We start from the raw sequence: 19,107 nt of genomic DNA, 5'->3' as shown, positions 1-19,107 counted from the left end.
GAAGGAGACAGAAATGGACGATCATCCCTCTGAAGTTATACCTGTGTGTGATTAACTTAAGATCAGACTCATGTATGAGACGTGTAATTATAAGATAAAGACGCAATAAGGGGAAAGTATGGATTGAAGTCGCTACGCGCTGCATATATTTCTTTATTCTTTTGCAACAACAGGTGCAATGCAGGACAACACATGCTGAAGCTTGTTTAAGTGAAAGGAAGGAGGAGGTTTTTGACTCTGTGCAGTGTCAAAACAGGTAGAAGTGCATCGGCAAAGACCAGCATAGAACCAACCCTCTGACATGGAGCCTTAAGTAGGAAGGAAGGATTTTTTTATACTCTGCATAGTGTCAAAACTACAAAAGGTAGGCATGCATCCGCAAAGAGCAGCAAAGTCACTGCGCAGTCAAAGGAAGGAGGGAAGGAAAGAATAAAGGAGGGAAGGAAGGAAGGAAATTATAATATAATGTAAGGAAGGAAGGAAACAAAAGTATAATGAAAGAAAAAGAAAGAAAGAATGGCCAAAAGTATAATGGAAGAAACGAAGGAAGGAAGAAAGGAAGGATGGAAGGAAACAACAGTATAAAGAAAGAACACACATGTATAAAGGAAGGAAAGAAGGAAGGAAGGAAGGAAATGAAAATATAATGGAAGGAGCAAAAGGAAGAAAGGAAACAAACGTATTATGGGAGGCAAGGAGGAAGAAAGGAAGGAAACACATGTATGACGGAAGGAAGGAAGGAAACACAAGTACAATGGAAGGAAGGAAGGAAGGAAGGAAGGAAGGAAGGAAGGAAGGAAACACAAGTATGACGGAAGGAAGGAAGGAAGGAAGAAAGGAAGGAAACACAAGTATGACGGAAGGAAGGAAGGAAGGAAGGAAGGAAGGAAGGAAACACAAGTACAATGGAAGGAAGGAAGGAAGGATGGAAGGAAGGATGGAAGGATGGAAGGAAGGACGGAAGGAAGGAAAAATATAATGGAAGGAAGGAAGGAAGGAAGGAAACACAAGTACAATGGAAGGAAGGAAGGAAGGAAAGAAGGAAGGAAGGAAAAACAAGTATAATGGAAGGAAGGAAGGAAGGAAGTATAATGGAAGGAAGGAAACAAAAGTATAATGGAAGGAAGGAAGGAGGGAAGGAAGGAAGGAAACAAGTATAATGGAAGGCAAGGGGGAAGGAAGGAAGGAAAAACAAGTATGACGGAAGGAAGGAAAGAAGGAAGGAAAGACGGAAGGAAGGAAGGAAACACAAGTACAATGGAAGGAAGGAAGGAAGGAAGGAAGGAAACACAAGTACAGTGGAAGGAAGGAAGGAAGGAAGGAAGGAAGGAAGGAAGGAAACACAAGTACAATGGAAGGAAGGAAGGAAGGAAGGAAGGAAGGAAACACAAGTACAATGGAAGGAAGGAAGTAAGGAAGGAAGGAAGGAAGGAAGGAAGGAAACGCAAGTACAATGGAAGGAAAGAAGGATGGAAGGGAGGATGGAAGGAAGGAAGGAAGGAAGGAAAAATATAATGGAAGGCAGGAAGGAAGGAAGGAAACACAAGTACAATGGAAGGAAGGAAGTAAGGAAAGAAGGAAGGAAGGAAAAACAAGTATAATGGAAGGAATGAAGGAAGGAAAGAAGGAAGGAAGGAAAAACAAGTATAATGGAAGGAAGGAAGGAAGGAAACAAAAGTATAATGGAAGGAAGGAAGGAAGGAAGGAAACAAAAGTATAATGGAAGGAAGGAAGGAAGGAAACACAAGTATAATGGAAGGAAGGAAGGAAGGAAGGAAGGAAGGAAGGAAGGACCCAATCACCTAATTTAATCAAAACCCATCTAAGAGTCGTTGACAAATTTCTGTTTGGAATAACTGAATGATTATGTGGTGCGTCCATAATAAACACTGAAAACTATAATACTGAGAAAAACACTACTCCATGAACACACCAGAAAAGCACAAGCGCTGATATTCTGTGCAAGTGCCCAGAGAGGTCGTTGGGGCCAGATACGGACGTGAGCGAAAGGAGCAGCTGGTGACCGGGGTAAAGAGGGGGCTAGAGCGCGCTGACCACTGGGTAGTTGGCATTTGGGTTATATATAGACTAGAATGGTGCAGAACTCTCTACACTGCAGCCAGCGCTGGAAGGCTGAGCCCCACATCATGGGAGCTGCTCTGTAGATAGTGGACATAGTGATGACAGGAACAGAGAGAGACGGAAAGCAGGGTGGGCGCTGGTGCTTAGGCTTTCAACTTACAGCCTTCGTATATATCAGTAGGGATGTGGACGGCCGTGGTGTTGTAGGAGACGGGCCGCTTGAAGTCGGGGTCCGTGTGGAAGTCATCCGGAACGTACCGGTTCTTCTTTTCCGTCTGGTTAAGCTGCAGAAGAGAGTAAAAAAAAAGAAAGATAAATGCAGACATCTAGATAGAGAGAGGAGGAGACAGAGGGGAGAGGGCCTGTCAGTCAAATCCAGAGTGACGTTAGTGTGCTGTGGGTGTGTAGTCCTTTCCCAGTGGGACCGTGGAGAGGAATTAGACGCTGATCTCATGTTCATCAGAGCAGACAGATGACGTTTGAGGCCAGGGGAGGCATTCAGTGTCTCACGCATACTCATTTGTCATTTGTTAGCGTGGGGGCCCAAAACATTGCTCCGGTCTTAAGCATATATATATATATTAATAAATATAAAAGGACCCCTTATTATACACATATCAACATGTACGCCAACTTCTTTTCACAAACCAAAAGGTGAAGACTGAAGGAGCAGGTGGATGATTCTAACAGCCTACCAATAAAACCCTACTTCAGGTTTGTTGCCATGGTAATAATCTCTGCAGGGCTGCGTATTTGTTTGTTTTCGTGGCTGATCGAGGTGCAATTGTGTGCAGCTTTGGCCTAGTGTGTAGAGGAGCTGGCTAGGAAAAGCAGGGGCAGTGTTTCCAGTCACTGGGTGTGCAATTTACTAATGTGTGGGAAAAAAAGCAAAAAATAAAAAACATGTCACGGCCATAAAGACTCTGACTTCCACTCTACTTACGTCATCTTTGGCATTGTAGTAAACTATTTTGTCGCCCTGCAAAGAGAACAAAAGAGAAACAGGAAATGAGGAATGAGTGACAAAATAAAAGACATACACAACTATGAGGAGTGACTTAAAATGAGGCAAGTATTGCACGGCTCCCTTTTGGATTGTTTGTTTGGTTGCGCCTGTTCAACGCACCCCAAACCCCTGGAGCCGTATACTTTTACATCCTTACAGCAGAGTAAGATGTCAAATCGCAGGATATCAGCAGTAAAAAAAAAAAAAAACATCCATCATGTCATGTTTAGCCACTCTTTAAATGCATAAAGTATAAATGGGTGGTAAATGATAGTAAACTAATATAATATTTACCTATATTATTGATTATGTACTATGCGGATATAATGTGCATTTATAGGCAGAAACCCACTTAAAAATGCAATGTGCAAATTGTCAATTGTCAAGTATGTTTAGTGGCTACAATGGAAAAGGTTTATCATCAGAGGAGGTATTTATTAGTAGCAGTACCATTAGTAGCTGTAGTTATTTTTCTGCATATGCTAGAAGAGGAAAGAGCAGCAGGTGTCACCAAAAGCATTTGTGTTCCCAAAAGACATATAGAGCTTTTAAAGTTAAATTCATCCCGCTATAGATATCATTTGCACTTTCCATACAGTGTAGTGGTCTGTGTTTGAAGTAAGGGGTGTTGTTTTGCTCTTACACCAATTTAAAACTGAGAGCTATTTTAAAGGGGAACTACCGTTTTTTACAACCTGGACCTTATTTCTGGCATAAAATACCATTGTTTACCTACCCATATAACTTTGGTGTCATTTTTAATCCTTCTGAGAATATTTAGCTCCAGCGGGGCGCCACGTATATCCATATAGTGGGAGTGACTGGGGCACCGAAACGCAGCCTCTAAATAAATAATCTGCCGCGAAACTCGTTCATTTCACCAATATTTAGTTATGATACGCTAGTGCTGTTCCCCGTTGAGTCCGGGGTTACCTGTTATCATCATCCGGGGTCTGTAGATTGACCTACTAACCTCTGACCGGGATGATGTCATCTCTGAGCGCTGCGTGCACCCCGCATGACTTGTTTACCTGTAATTTGCTACTGCTAGTTTTTTGCAACATGGCTGAATATTTTTCAGATTCTGAGGTTGTGGATGATGACTTTGTTTATGATGGACGTCCTTACTGTTTTGAGCCATAGTATACGGATGAGGAGCTCGTTGAAAGGAGGATGTGGAGGCAGAGAGAGGAACAGCTGGCCAAAGAACAACAAACGTCTGTGAATAGATAACAGGTAACTCCAGACTCTAAGGGGAATAGCACTAGCGTATCATAACAAAATATTGGTGAAATGAACGAGTTTCACGGCAGATAATGCGTTATTTAGAGGCTGCGTTTCGGTGCCCCACTCACTTCCACTATATGGATATACGTGGCGCTCCACTGGAGCTAAATATTTTCAGAAGGATTAAAAATGACACCAAAGTTATATGGGTGAGTAAACGATCATATTTTATGCCAGAAATAAGGTCCAGGTTGTAAAAAATGGTAGTTCCCCTTTAAGGGTACAGAGTAATACGTGGGGGTTACCGGTTAAATACAAATTTCCTGAATAACATAGTCGCACAGTTCACCTTTAATAATAGCAATAGTAATAATAGTAACTTATATGTGTGACAAGGCTGTCTGTTAATGAATCCCCACAATAAATGTTAACAATGATTGACATGGCAGGAACCTATGTATTTAAACATTTTATATTTTTATTTATGTTTATATACGTTATCAGTTTCAACATTTAAGACATCACATCTCTGACTTATCTATCTTTCTTGAATGCACTGTATGAATGGATGAATGACCGCAATTTTTCACATTTTTGTTCAATGCTTGACTTTAAAGCCGTCATGGCATTTCACTAAAACATCCGTTTTGCTCGAAGTGAAGCTTCGAGTTGTGTTTTTTTCACTTCTTCGCTGGTAGTGCGCTGCCAGGTGGGTGGTTAGCATGGAAGCTAGCGTGACACGTACTGAAGTGTCTGTCTACGTTGTCCCACAAATGAGACGTACACACGTTTCTTTTACTGTTGTAAAAAAAAAAAAAAAAAAAAAAAAAAAAACACTTCTTCCCACTCGCTGCGAAAATTGTACGTTTTCTTTTGCTTTTCTGCCATGTTTTTATTTAGGAGGTAAAACCCACACTAGCTTCACAACGTAGCCGCGGCCACTTGCATATATCAGTGAAAGGAAAGATTGGTGGCTTGTCTTGCGTGTGATGTTGAACTTTGACACCAGATGAGGTCAGAGTTCATATATACATAAAACATTAAAACAAATCTAATTTTATTTTCAATGATGCCATGTTCAAATCTACATTAATGCAAGTGTTATTGATATAAAAAGAATAGTAACACAATTAAATACATTTTTAGAGGAGCTCCATGGCAAAAAGTGCTATTTTTAGAACATGCCCACGTGCACCGTGTTGGCTGCTAGCGGGGTGCTAACGAGCTAGCTGGGGCTGCTGATGTAAGGGTGCCCCGTAGCCATGGAGCTGGCTCTCCATGCCTACCACCTCCAGAGCAGCACACCTACGAGATCGCAACTGCCCATGACACCGCTACTGATAATTAACTCAAAAACAAGTGATCTAGCCGAGTAAACTGTGGCAAACACTAACATCTGCTCTCTGCTGTTAGATCAGTAGAAGCAAAGTATACTGTATGTGCAAAATGTGTATGTGGAGCACATTTACGTGCAGGCAAGCCACGCACCAAAAAGCTAAGAACAGGAGACTGTGTCATGATGTTTTCTGTCGGGTTACTGCAGACAGTGTGCACCTTGATCACACTAAGGTCACACCATCACACCCTCACGGAAGGTTACTTTGTGCAAAAAGTCAACGTGTGAAAATGAGAGAAAGAGGACGAAGTGAGAAAGAAGGACCAAAAAAATAAACATTTTTATGTCCCTACCTCTGCGCCACTTTGCGGTGGGTGTGGTGCATACTGCCTAATCACTGTGTGTATGATCTGTCTGAGTAATGAGATGCTTGTTTTGCAGTCTGATCTCTGCCAGGTGTGACTGCAGTACATTTCTACATTCGTAAAAACCCTAATGACTCATGCAATATGCCATCCACTCACTGAAAACTTCAACATCATCTGCTCCCACCAGTTTTTCCTCACAGTGTTCCGCCTAGAGAGTTGTAAAAGATGGCCTTTTTGTGTCCTCAAATAAAAGTTGTAAAGCTTTTAGATAAAAATCGATAATATAATACCTTAACTGAGTAGAGAAATACCAAACATTCTGCAGAGCAGCTGGATGCAGCTTTTGTAAACAAGGTTATTACGATACACTTAATGACTGTGTGCGACTCCTGCTGATGCAGTGACAGCTTTTAAGTGTTTGAAATCAGTGGGGAGACATTCATGGTAGACCTGGCCCAGTTAGCAAAGGTGACAGAACACAGATGCATGCGCATGTATACACACTTGATATTTCAAATTGTGTTTTTTAGTAATATCTGTGTAGATATTGACTGTGTGAGCACCGTGTATGGATTTTTTTTTCTTGTTAATGCTGAAGGCACACATGATCCGTGTGCACCTAAGGTACACACAGGTTCGTGTAAGGCTAAGCAGAGTGTCAGACGACATCCTGAGGGAGAAGCAGCACTGCGTGAAGTTACACTTCAGCTGGGCTGACGCACACAGGGCCACCACGTTCTCTTTCAGCAGCAGATCAGTGCATAGTGAGGAGATTTTTTGACAGTCTTGGCTTAAAAATAAATAAATAAGCCAACTACATACCTTAAATAAATTCAAATCAAATACAAAAGCGTAGTACCAGATATTTAAAGTGGCACTCTTGAAGATCTTGCTTTCGTTGTCTTTGGCGACACCTCTGGCAACAGGTGGTAAATGCAGATGTGGTTTTACTTCCAAACAGACCAGGGGTGTCTAACCCAAAATTGGCACGCCAATGGTTCCAGTCTGGCCGAACGAATTTGTAAAGTGTGAAACTTCCAATTACATTAGATGTAGCAAGATCTGCTGGATTGGATAAGGTGCTCACATATCTCCACTGAGCTGCATGAAATGCTTTAATCTCTGTGACCTTGTTAGCCACAAAAGTTCTAAATCTGGAGGTCTCATTTTTGAGGTACTTTAGCACTGAGGTGCTATTAGTCCAAAAGATAGAGTTGGGCAGTGGCGTCTGCAGCTCCCTTCTCCACAATCTTTCCATACGTGCTGCAACTACTGCTGCTGTTAGCTCCAGTCTTGGAATGGTTATTGGTTTTAAGGGAACCACCCTCGACTTTCCCATGATGCGGGTGCTGCACGGCTTTCCAGTGGTGTTGTGCAACAGCAAGTAGGTAGCTGTTCCATAACCCATCTCACTTGCGTCTGCAAAATAATGTACTTGGGCAGATGCTACAGTGCCGAAGTCCACAGGCTTAAAACATCTGTCAACCTTGAAATCCTCCAGTAGGTGGAGCTCCCGAATCCAATTGATCCACTCCTGTGCAATTGGTGTAGGTAAAGCCTTTCCTACACAGATCCTGCTATTTTACTTTGGCTTTTAACACCACTGGTGCCAGCACTCCAAGTAGATCGTAAATGGAACTGACCACAGATAAGATCCCTCTGCGGGTCAAAGGTCGATCTTGGATTGAGTGCATCTGATTGCACACACCATTTCACTCCCAGAACTCTCTCAACAGGAAGCAAATCATGGTCCAGATCCATCTCCTTTATATCTACTGCCCTCTCCTCTTCAGGAATTGCAGCCAACACATTTCGACTGTTGCTTATCCTCTTCTTTAGCTGAAAGCCTCCTCTACATAGAAGCTGTGCAAGATGGTGTCCACCACCTGCTGTTATCCTCCGCACACTTCTTTCGCAGAGCAAAATTTGCACAGCTCGATGATGAAGTTGCCCCAATGTGATGTATACAAATCCTGTACTCCTCCATAGGTTGAGAGAAATCCCTACTCGGCCACCAGAGAAACCTCAGCAGGTCACGGTCTTCAGCTGGCACACACACCTGGAGATATGGCCTCAATATCTGCCATCAAAACGATGGGTTCCTTCCTGAATCTGGTTATGACCCCGATCCAAGAGCTGGTTAGATTGGATCAGATCTTCAACAGGCACCTTTTCAGCATAACCAAAGGAAACTATATTGTGCATAAAGGTGGTGTAATCTGCTTGAAATAAGACATCCTTTTGGAACTTTCTTTTCAGACTCAAGGCCCGTTGCTCTGCTAGCTTGTGGTTATCGGGCACGCACGTATTTAATTTCCATCCCTGCCTCTACAGCAGGGGTTGCACTCTTTTAGTAAAAGTTGCAGACAGCAATGTACCGGAATTGCAAGAAATTTCACTCAATATTTAAAAGGATAATTCGTTAAATGTGAACATTTTCTTAAAGTACGTGCACTTCTTTGCACTAAAACAACTGAACCTGTCATATACAGGTTATTATGTTACTGGTCCGGTCCATTTGAGATCAAATTGGTCTGTATGTGGGCCCCTAAAGTAAAATGAGTTTGACAATCTTGCACTGGACAATATTTCTTCAGTGGTGTTGCCTACATCAGTTACGGTTTTGTTCTATCTTTTCAAACACTCGTTGGAACAACTTGTTGTTGTGCTACCACCACGTTTCTGTCCCTTTCGGCGACTTGTCAACTCATATTTACACCATGTGGAGAAAACATGTGCTGAAAGAATGTATTTATTCCAACCAGAGAGAAAACAATCTCAGAACAAGTGTTTAGATAGTTATTAAACTATAATATTTTCTTATTGCACCAACTGCTGAAGGTTTTACTGCGCCCTTCTCAATCGGATTCAACATTCCTTCCGATCAGACTCATCTGTTCTGATTGAGGAAGTTAAATGAGGCATTTTTATTGATTATTAGCTGAATACTAATGTCCATGTTGAACACTAGCTTAACCCATCCTCTCTCAAGTCTCAAGATTACCGCTGGGGAATGAAATGAGTGAGTAAATCTAAGAACTTTCTCAAAATTTTAATTAATCTTTTCTGTGACTTTACAGACATATTCATTTGAATAAAAATCTTTAACATCCCCTCTTTAAGTCTTAAATTAGAGTTTAAGAAGTGACTTTGGCGAACACATCGCCATCATCAGCAAACAAACTTCTATTTAAAGTGAATTAAATCAAAACAATCCTTTCAGTCAAACACAGAATTTGACCTTCACTCCACACATACAGTTGCAACTGCTGTAAATGTCACGTTCCATTACCAGTTATTAAAGTGTCATTGTGATGCCTATAGATCCACGCATAATCTGCATGTAATTTGCTGTTCAATTTGTCATATTTTGGAAGGGTATACATATCCCTGTTTAATGCCGGAGGTATATTAATATTCATTTGGTTCAGTTATGCAGGAATCCCCATCACATTAACCAGAAATTAATTAAATGTGCTAGCCAAGCGTACTCAGTGAGTAATAATATGGAGAAATCAATCTATCCCCAGAGATGCCTTTTTCCTCCCTGTTTTCATTGCACACACACACACACACACACACAAAAGGCATGCGTAACACTGAATGATGGTGAAACGTTTAATGGAAAAGAATAATTAAGATTTGGCAAACGACGCAGAAGAGTTTTGAAAAGCCAATAGGATAAATGGGGATTTCTTTGAAGCTCTTCCACCACTGCATCAACACAAGATATTATTCGTTAAATGGCTGCAGGGGAAATATTTTTAAACATGTGTCTTGTACAAGGAAAGAGGACAATAGCTTTAACATGGAAAAGTATGAGCAAGCCATGTACAGTATTGCCATGTGGTTTAGGGAATTATCTTCTTGTCAACTCTGGTAAACAATGGTTTATCCCATCTGTTGAATGAACCTGGAGCAGAATAAGGGCACCCTCTACATAACTCCCTCATTCTTTAATAACTGGATTGATATTTGAATGGACTCATGATCTTATACAATCTGTAATTAAATGAGTAAAATAATGGTGTGCTCATATTATTTGCTGTATGTTCCCTTCTAATATATTCTTAATACTATGATTAATGGACAGTATCTGAGTATATGTGTGTGTGTGTTCATCTGTTATGAAAAATAATAAATTTCAATCTTTTACAAAGTCATTACAGCACCGCTGTCATTGTAATTAGATTTGCCATCCAATTATTGCAATCATATTGGATCATGAATAACACATCCCTCGGCCCTTTTCCACATATGGAGTTCACGGCACCGCTTGATCTGCGTGTAACGCGGGCCCGGTGTTAATGAACATATCAGATCCAGCTCCGGCCGCTCGCTCACTCACCTCGCTGTCGTCCCTCCACGTGTGGTCCACCTGAAACTTCTCTGCTTCCATTGCCAGATTCTAAAAGAAAAACGGAGGAGAGTAGAGTTAAGGAGGAATACAATACTCTCATAAAAAAATAAAAAAAATATTAAAAAAAATTCTTTTGGTCACATTTATGTCCACATCATCTCAGTAGCTCTAAAGATCTGCATTTAAGGGGACAATTTAGTGCGATCATCCCTCCTGAGAATAAGCTCCTGTGACCCCGCTCCTCTAGCAGTGTTGCCGTGGAAACCATTCAAGAGTTGAACCCAGCTTGGAAATAAAGGTCCAAAGTTCTGTGAACTTAATGCTACTTTGAGTAGTAGTACCTGGCGGGTTAGTGTACAGCGGTACAGGATGAAATTAATCTTTATTTTACTACAATTAATTGACAGCTACGCTACGTGTCTGCAGCACAGCTAACGGTCACAATAAAGCAGATTTTTCCAGTAAATGTACGCTAACTTTGTCCTTGTTTCTCCCTTACAGTCAAGCACAGAGCAGCTAACACGCTAGGACCGCTTCATGCTTGCTGAAACAAAGGACAGGACGGTCTAAAACAGTGTAGGGCCAGGGTTAAGGGGCGGGCCTTATGTTCTGAACAAATGATCTATGTCACAAATGAGTCAAATGAACGACACGTTTTCACTCTCAGACCACTCATATCAAAGAGGCCGCGTGGATTTTTATCAACTTTTCTGAGGTAGCAGACATGTCACACCCTATACTTCAATGGAAATTTGAAAAACTATGAATAAGTTATAAGAAACCAGCGTGGAAATGGCAAGAACTGCAGTTCCTTGAATGACCACTTGGGGCTGGCTCCAAAAGTGACTCCATCCCCATGGTGTGGGGATGTGTTCAAATACAGAAGAAATAAATATGTCAAAGGTCTGTAGCAAAAAAAAAAAAATGTTTTTGGTCTCTACAGCTTATTTCTCTATTATTAGGTGTGGAATTTTTACATAAATCACGTCTTTAAATAGTTTTATGGTTTAAGTTATGCATAATTAAGGGAGTGATCACTTTTATTGACAGGTGGGTGCCATCTCAGGTTGCTAGCCGTTTGTCTAGATATCGCCTGGCCGTCGCAGCTCCACTCAAGCTTGACCTCTTTATCCATTTCTGAATTAGCCCAGAGTTCCGAGGTGTCTGGCACAACAAAGATGTCCACGGCCAGAGCCGCCACACTGAGCTTCAAATCTGCTCTTTAGAAAACGTTTGGTCTTTCTTTTCATACAGTTTATGTGAGCAAATGCGCTTGAGAAATCTCTATCAGGTGATAAAAATAAATGTAGACCTTTTTTTAGTAGAAAATATGGATAATCCAGAGGTGAAGTCATGGCATCATATAAATTAATATCTGCTAAGGGATGTTGCTGCTGACGCTAGAGCAGCATGTTCAAAGGAAAATACCTCATTTCCTCTCAGCACCTGCAGGTATGAGTTAGGACAAGTGACAATGGTGCACTAAAATTAGACCCCCACCCATTCCGTCTTTTCCCAGCTCTGGTCCTAATGACTAGGTTAATGGGTTTGTAATGGGCCCGGTTTTTAATCTGTACCTGGTCCAGAAACACACTGTACTATTAATTTCCCCGGGGAAATGTCAAATCCAGCCCTCCCCGCTTATGTGTGCGGCACCGGGGGTTTCAAGTCACACAGAAACGGAGGAAATCTGACGGAGGGGGAAAAGGAGTAAATTAATTTATGAAATGAGAGGAGGAAAGGGGGGATAATGTAATGAATTATTGAATTAATTCTGCTGTGAAATTAAACAAGACAGTCGCACGAATCGGAGATGCGGAACAAAGTCTGATTGTGAATCGTTCGCTAGTTGCAGCTTTTGAGCGCAAGATCATGGCCAATAGCATTATAGCCTCACAATAAAAACAAGTATGGATATAATTAACTAATAGCCTAACGGAGAGCACAGAAAATGAGCCAAACCTTAATTTAAACTCAACTACATAACAACCTTGGCAACCTAGGTTAACATAGGTCGCTTTCTAGGGAAGTCATTTTTTCTGGAAAGTAAAACTGACATAATTTAACCATTAGTCCATTTAAAAAAGGACATTTTTACAGCAACAATGCCAAAGTTTCTTCTTCCACTTTCTTTTATAAGAAAAACCCTTCCTGCACTGCATTATCAATTGGCACCGAGGCAACATTTTGATAATGATCTGGCTTCAGATCACTCGTAATGCCTACGCACCGCGCTGCCCCATATTTCACGCTGTGGGTTGACACGCTTGTTGCCTGAAACGCGGTTACCTCAATAGTCTCTCAGTTGTGCCTCATTAGGGGGTTCAGATTTTAGCAGCCGCTTTAAGAGACAATGAGACCTCACAGCCAGCAGAGAAGCAAAGGTGAAGACAATTTCTGGAATAATCCCCTTCAGTTGGCCACCTACCCTTTCATTACTATGCTAGAAATGTCTGACTCTCCATACACCCACACAAAAGCTTCTTTTGTCATTTTTTCTATTTTGATGAATATGGATCTTGATAGCTGGGTCATGGTGGTCTTTTTACTCCACATGTAAAGACACAGAACGCTTTTGCAGATTTAGTTTACGGCGGCCGGCGGCTACCAAGCAGCAGCGTCGACCCTAATGGGAATAAGTCTGTCAGTTTCCTGTCAGGTCCTTATTAAAGAAGAATTGGTTTGCATGTTGCTGCTGCGGTCACAAAACCCAAAGAGGGTCATTTAAGAAGCCGAGAGGTTTGTGTGTGTGTTTCTGAAGTCCGGACAAAAGCAATTTGCAAAGCACGTACACGGATGACTGTGGCTATCGCTCACATTTTTATTTAGTCCTCCTGGTCACATGTTATCAAGCAAATGGGTACTTTATAGTATTAATAAATATGCATAGCTGATCACAATGACCTGTAGTTGCTAATGTTGTATTTGTCGATACAGCTGCATGAATAGGTGCACTGCTGCTGTGAGCACTTAACTATGGTTCCACTGAGGTCGGCTTGTGTTGACACTTTATTTTACAGACAAGTCCCCTGCAGTTACAGGGCAATTAAAGTGACTTGATGCCTCTTGATGGAAACAAGTGAAAGTGTCATTACTACAAGAGACTGCCTAAAACAGACAAGACTTAACTTGAGTTTGCCGGGAAAAAACCCCATCAGATTAGCATGATAATACTGATAATAATCAAGCCATTTCTATGTTAATAATCTTTTACATTCAGGCCCTTTGAAAATAAGTCCACACAAAGCTAATTAAGTCAACAAGCAATGATTGTTTGGGGAGAGGACAACCGTAGAACGGTGACAGAGAAGACTAGAGCAACTTGGGAGTATGGAGCATATAGAGGAGTACACACGGGACGGAACAGTAGTGATATGGCGATAAGAGACCATGTAATGTTAATAAAATTCAGTGAGTCTTAGTAAAGACAAGTGGGAAAACCTTTGGTGGCCAAGTTAAACCATGAAGGCAAGTTCCCCAAACGTTTAGCGGAAGGACACGCAGGCTCCATAGCGAGTGAAGCCTTTTTCAAATAGCAATATCACTAGCGATATCTTCATGTTCTGCTTTTACAAGAGGATTATCTAGAAAACCAGAGCCTTGAACGCCCACTAGCAACTGAGAGTCGAAAAGTTATTAATGTAACCAAGGTTCTACGAATTTACCATCGCTGTCAGTCAGAAGGAAAAAAAACAAAAAACAAAAAGTGTCTGAAGTTCTGGACAAGAAAAGAAAGAAAAGATAAAGCACAGATTAGTGTTGGTGTAGACCCAGATGAAGCGAATGGACTATGTACTCTACATCATACACAGTAATCTGAGTGAATACTTCCAGAACTTCCAGAAAAGCAACCTTTTAAGTAATTCCTCTGCAGGTGGAATGGGATACAGGACCTGCTGACCCTGCCTTTGACTCCTCTCAGCCAACGGTCTAAGTCATTAGGTTAGATTTCCTGCAGCTGCACACACACACATACAGACACCTGCTCACAAACACCTGCACTCCCAAATGCACAGAGGAACAGGCACTCATTAGTGAGGATTTCAGCTGCGGATCAACCGGTCAGAGGGTCAAAGGTCAACAGCTGTTGTAGCCTCACAGTGTGAAGTGCAATACACCTTTAAGCGCTTTAAGCTTTCACACACTGACGTGGACTCATGTACAGTATAATAGGTCGGAAAACCCAGGATGCAACATGATATAAGTAAGTAACCAACAATGCCGTAAGTAATTAGAATAAATAAGCAGGTCAAAATATGGACTTGCTAACTAGCTGGCATAAAAATGTATAACATCAGCAAGCTGCTATAGAATGATTAATGAGAGTATTGCTGAGTTACAGGATGGATAATGAAGATGATCTATGCCTGGTTCATGCTGCGTAACCTCATGGCTGATAAAACGCTCGGCTCGTATGTAGTTAGCTGGTCCTGACGGGAACGCGTCTGTCGAACGTACTCAACGCGTGCATTCATTAAGGTGACCGGAGGTTTCCTGTATAAAAATATAAACGTACACACACTGAAATGACGTGAAAAATATTTAACAAGCTTCAAGTGGCCCCTTCCTGCCAGATCCCTAATTAATCCGCCGCATACACTGTACGCACACAGGCTGCTTCTGTGTTTGTTTTCTGATTGGAGAAAAATGAATCATGTCCCCTGTAATGCCTTAAATCTCCTGCTGATGTCCACAAGATGAAGATCCAAATGGAAAGATTTACGCAGACAGAAATGTGATTTCAAATCCAAACAAAGTGCAAACGTCACACTGTACGCCTGAAACAGAGCCCAAAAATTCTACACCGATCAGCCACAACATTAAAACCACTGGAAAGGAGAAATGAATAACACTGACCATCTTGTGACATTTCAATGTTCTGCTGGGAAACTTTTGGACCTGGCATTCCACCTAGACCAGACCAGGCACCCCCACCCCAAAGCAATGACACTCCTTGATGGCAGCAGCCATCCCCAGCAGGATGCAGCCTGACACAGGCACACACACAGGAACGCTTTAGGAACAAGTCAAAAAACATGAAAAGTAGCACAAGGTGTAGACCTGACCTCCAAATTCACTAGATCCCAAGCTGATCAAGTATCTGTGGGATGATCCACAGAGACCCCTCCCCTCAACCCATAGGACCCAAAGGCCCCCCACTAACAACCAGACACCCATGTCTATTCCCATGTCCATTCTCTGACACAGCTGTTTTGGAGGCACAAGGGAGACCTACACAATAGGAAGGTGGTCATAATGTTAAGCCTGATCGTATGTATGTGCCAGCTGACTGCTGGCTGAAGTGACAACTTAAGCTTTGTATTTTCCCAAACTTTAACACATGTAGCCAGTGGCGTCAAAGGTATGCTGATCCCTCTTTCTTAGAGGATTTATTGTCTGACTTATTACTATTTTACTCAAGTTCACTATATTTAGAGTCTTGCTGGGAGGATAATTGAGCTCTTCAGTGATCAATAACATCTCCACTAAGTTATTGCGCAGGAATGATTGGTCTAATTTGAATAAGTCTTCATTTAAGTACAGGGGAGTTGATGGAGGGGATGGAATGAGGGTAGATTAATTAATGTAAGTCAACTCTTTCTTACACGTGTTTCCCTCAGCAGCGTTTGCCTGTGATCTAAGAAGACTTAAAACATTGTCCTCCGTGATTTCGTACTTTGTAAGTGCCACATAGAGATGTAGCGTGTAAACATCGTTTTTTGTGGAAAGACACACACACACACACACTCCTGGCAGCCTGATTAGAGCATCTAGTCCTGCACACAACCACACCTGCCATCTCACTGATGTGTAGGGAGGCTCCGGAGAGCAGAGGAAACATGAGCATCTGCTGTTGTGACTGGCAGCACTTTAGTCAGATCTATCCTGCTCAGCCTGTGGGGAGCCAGGAGGAGAGGTGAAAAAAATAGAAAAAAGAGAGAGAGACATACATTTGCACGTATTACACACTCACACTGGCACCAGAAGGAAAACAACTGTACGGTAAGTACAAGTTGTCAAGTTAACCCTGTTTACTACAGCTCATGGTGTTTTAGGGAGGAAATAGCCCTCACCAAGTCGGAGCAAAGCGACTTGTTAGAGGCCGGAGCTCGTCTCATGATCCACTGCTGTGCACTGGTTTGACAGCTCATCTCTCCTCCAGCAAGCTCTCTTCCAGCCGACCGTGTTACCCCATGTGCCAGCTGGCTGAAAACAAATCCCAATTACAGCTGTATCCAGCTGCAGTGTTGACGGTTCTGGATTTACTGTACGCTCCGAAATAGTCCGAAACTGAGATTTGGCTTTTTAAAGCCAATTTTTAAGCCCTTCCTTAATGACGTGAAGTGCGATAGAGAGGGGTGTTCTGGCAGGAATAATTCATTCATTCATTCATCTTCTGTAACCGCTTGTCCTGTGAAGGGTCGCGGGGGGAGCCTATCCCACCTGTGAACGGGCGAGAGGCAGGGTACACCTTGGACGGCCAATTTAGAATCACCAATTAACCTAATAAGCATGTCTTTGGACGGTGGGAGGAACCCATGCAGACACAGGGAGAACATGGAAACTCCACACAGAAAGGCCCCAGTCGGCCCATGGATTCGACCCAGAACCTTCTTGCTGTGAGGCATCAGTGCTAACCACCAGGCCACTGTGCCGCCCGGCAACAGAACATTTCACAATTCCAGAGTCAGAGCCTATCACACCTAGTTGCTGTTGTCTACGTTTCAAGTCACAAAGAAAAGGAAAAGCAGTCAGCAGCTAAACTATTCGCCAGTCGCATGAGGCGCAGATGCCACCGTCCACGTCTGAACTGTGACAGAGGGGGGGCAGAGGGATATCTGTAATGAGGCAGACATCAAATGTACACTCCCTCTCTGTATGCATGCCCTGTACGTCGGATAAGTTTCGTGTAGGAACACAGAGATGACAAACACAAAGCTGGAGAGAGAGAGAGAGAGACAGCTGGGCTCACAAAAGCAGCCAGACACACATGAACACAGTCCAGGAAGTGGTGAATAATGAGTCACCGGTAGCTTAATATCACACACACACACACACACACACACACACACAAAAGAGACTCCCAATCCTCTCGCTCTCTCTCTCTCTCTCTCTCTCTCTCTCTCTCTCACTGATTCAACATTTTTTGCAGCTCTATAGATGTCACATATATGTACACAATATTGCATCGAGCCCAACAACACAAAAAATAAAAGAAATGAAACAAATCCACCTTGTGCAAGATTCACACTGAGAAACTAGTACTGCAGTTTGTGTACACTGTAGCATTCCTGCTCGTTTTGTTTACAGAAACCTTTTCTTATCAGATGTTAAAATTTCAACGTGTCTTGCAAAGGTTATGTGGACGAACCATCTGTTTATAGCAACAGATACCCTCACTGCTGCTTGTGTATACGTCGCTGGCTAAGATTGCCATTTTTTAATATGTCTCTGGCGCATGAAAGTAGAGCAGCAAAGCAGCCACGTTGGCTCAAGGCACAGGTGGCCTACGATTTATAGAAAGGCATAACATTGCGACCAATTTCCTAATATTGTGTAGGACTCCCTTGTTCCACCAAAACAGTTGTGCAGGAGCACGTACCCCTCAACAGGGAGCGTGTAGCAGTGGTTCTAGTACCTGGGTCTAGAGCTGGATCACAAACTGCTAACATAGACTCAGTATACAAAAAAAAGGGTCAGGAGGCTTTTGACGTCTGCCTGGAAGCTGTTCTACCAAACTATCATTGCCAGTACCCTCTTCTATGCTGTGGTGTGCAGGGGAAGCAGCACTAAGAAGAAGGGATGATGGGGATGGCTGCTGCCATCAAGATTGTCATTGCCATGGGGTGCCTGGTCTGGTCTAGGTCGGTGCTACATGTCTAAGTAACATCCAGGTCGGACTTTTGTTCTGACTAAACAATTAATTGATTAATTAATCCAGAAATAATCAGTGCGTCAATCAATCGATCAATTTAAAGGGGAATTACCGCGTACATCCATATAGTGGGAGTGACTGGGGCACCGAAACGCAGCCTCTAAATAACACGTTGTCTGCCGCAAAACTCGTTCATTTCACCAATATCTTTTTATGATAAGCTAGTGCTATTCCCCGTTGAGTCCAGAGTTACCTGTTATCATCATCCGGAGTCTGTAGATTGACCTACTAACTTTTGACCTGGATGATGTCATCTCTGTGCGCCATGTGCACCCCGCACAGCTTGTTTACCTGTAATTTGCTGCTGCTAGATTTTTGCAACATGGCTGAATATGTTTTTCCGATTCTGAGGTTGTGGATGAAGACTTTGTTTATGATGGACGTCCTTACCGTTTTGAGCCAGAGTATACGGATGAGGAGCTCGTTGAAAGGAGGATGCGGCGGCAGAGAGAGGAACAGCTGGCCAAAGAACAACAAAACCGATAGATAACAGGTAACTCCAGACTCAACGGGGAATAGCACTAGCGTATCATAACAAAATATTGGTGAAATGAACGAGTTTCGCGGCAGATAATGCGTTATTTAGAGGCTGCGTTTCGGTGCCCCACTCACTCCCACTATATGGATATACGTGGCGCTCCACTGGATCTAAATATCGTCCAAACGACTCCAAATGGCACCAAAGTCATATGGGTGAGTAAACAATCATATTTTATGCCAGAAATAACGTCCAAGTTGTAAAAAACAATAATTCCCCTTTAGCTCAAAGTAGCTGTAGCCACAAATGCTAGG

General features: G+C 42.4%; 1 protein-coding gene across 1 annotated transcript in view; it reads right to left on the bottom strand.

Annotated features, from left to right (window-relative positions):
* LOC311508597 (voltage-dependent calcium channel subunit alpha-2/delta-1-like) overlaps positions 1 to 19,107 on the bottom strand; it is a 97,994-nt gene that overhangs the window by 45,611 nt on the left and 33,276 nt on the right. The window contains exons 4-6 of the mRNA XM_084573428.1: positions 10,368 to 10,427; positions 3,026 to 3,061; positions 2,243 to 2,366 (exon numbers count right to left, since the gene is read on the bottom strand). Coding sequence (XP_084429554.1) covers positions 2,243 to 2,366; positions 3,026 to 3,061; positions 10,368 to 10,427 — 220 coding nt within the window. The remainder of the gene's footprint in view (positions 1 to 2,242; positions 2,367 to 3,025; positions 3,062 to 10,367; positions 10,428 to 19,107) is intronic.

The sequence above is a fragment of the Chelon labrosus genome, assembly GCF_963514085.1.
Source record: "Chelon labrosus genome assembly, chromosome: 23".
NCBI lineage: Eukaryota > Metazoa > Chordata > Actinopteri > Mugiliformes > Mugilidae > Chelon > Chelon labrosus.
The sequence above is the reverse complement of the archived record's forward strand: the minus strand, read 5'-3'. Positions and strand labels throughout refer to the sequence as shown.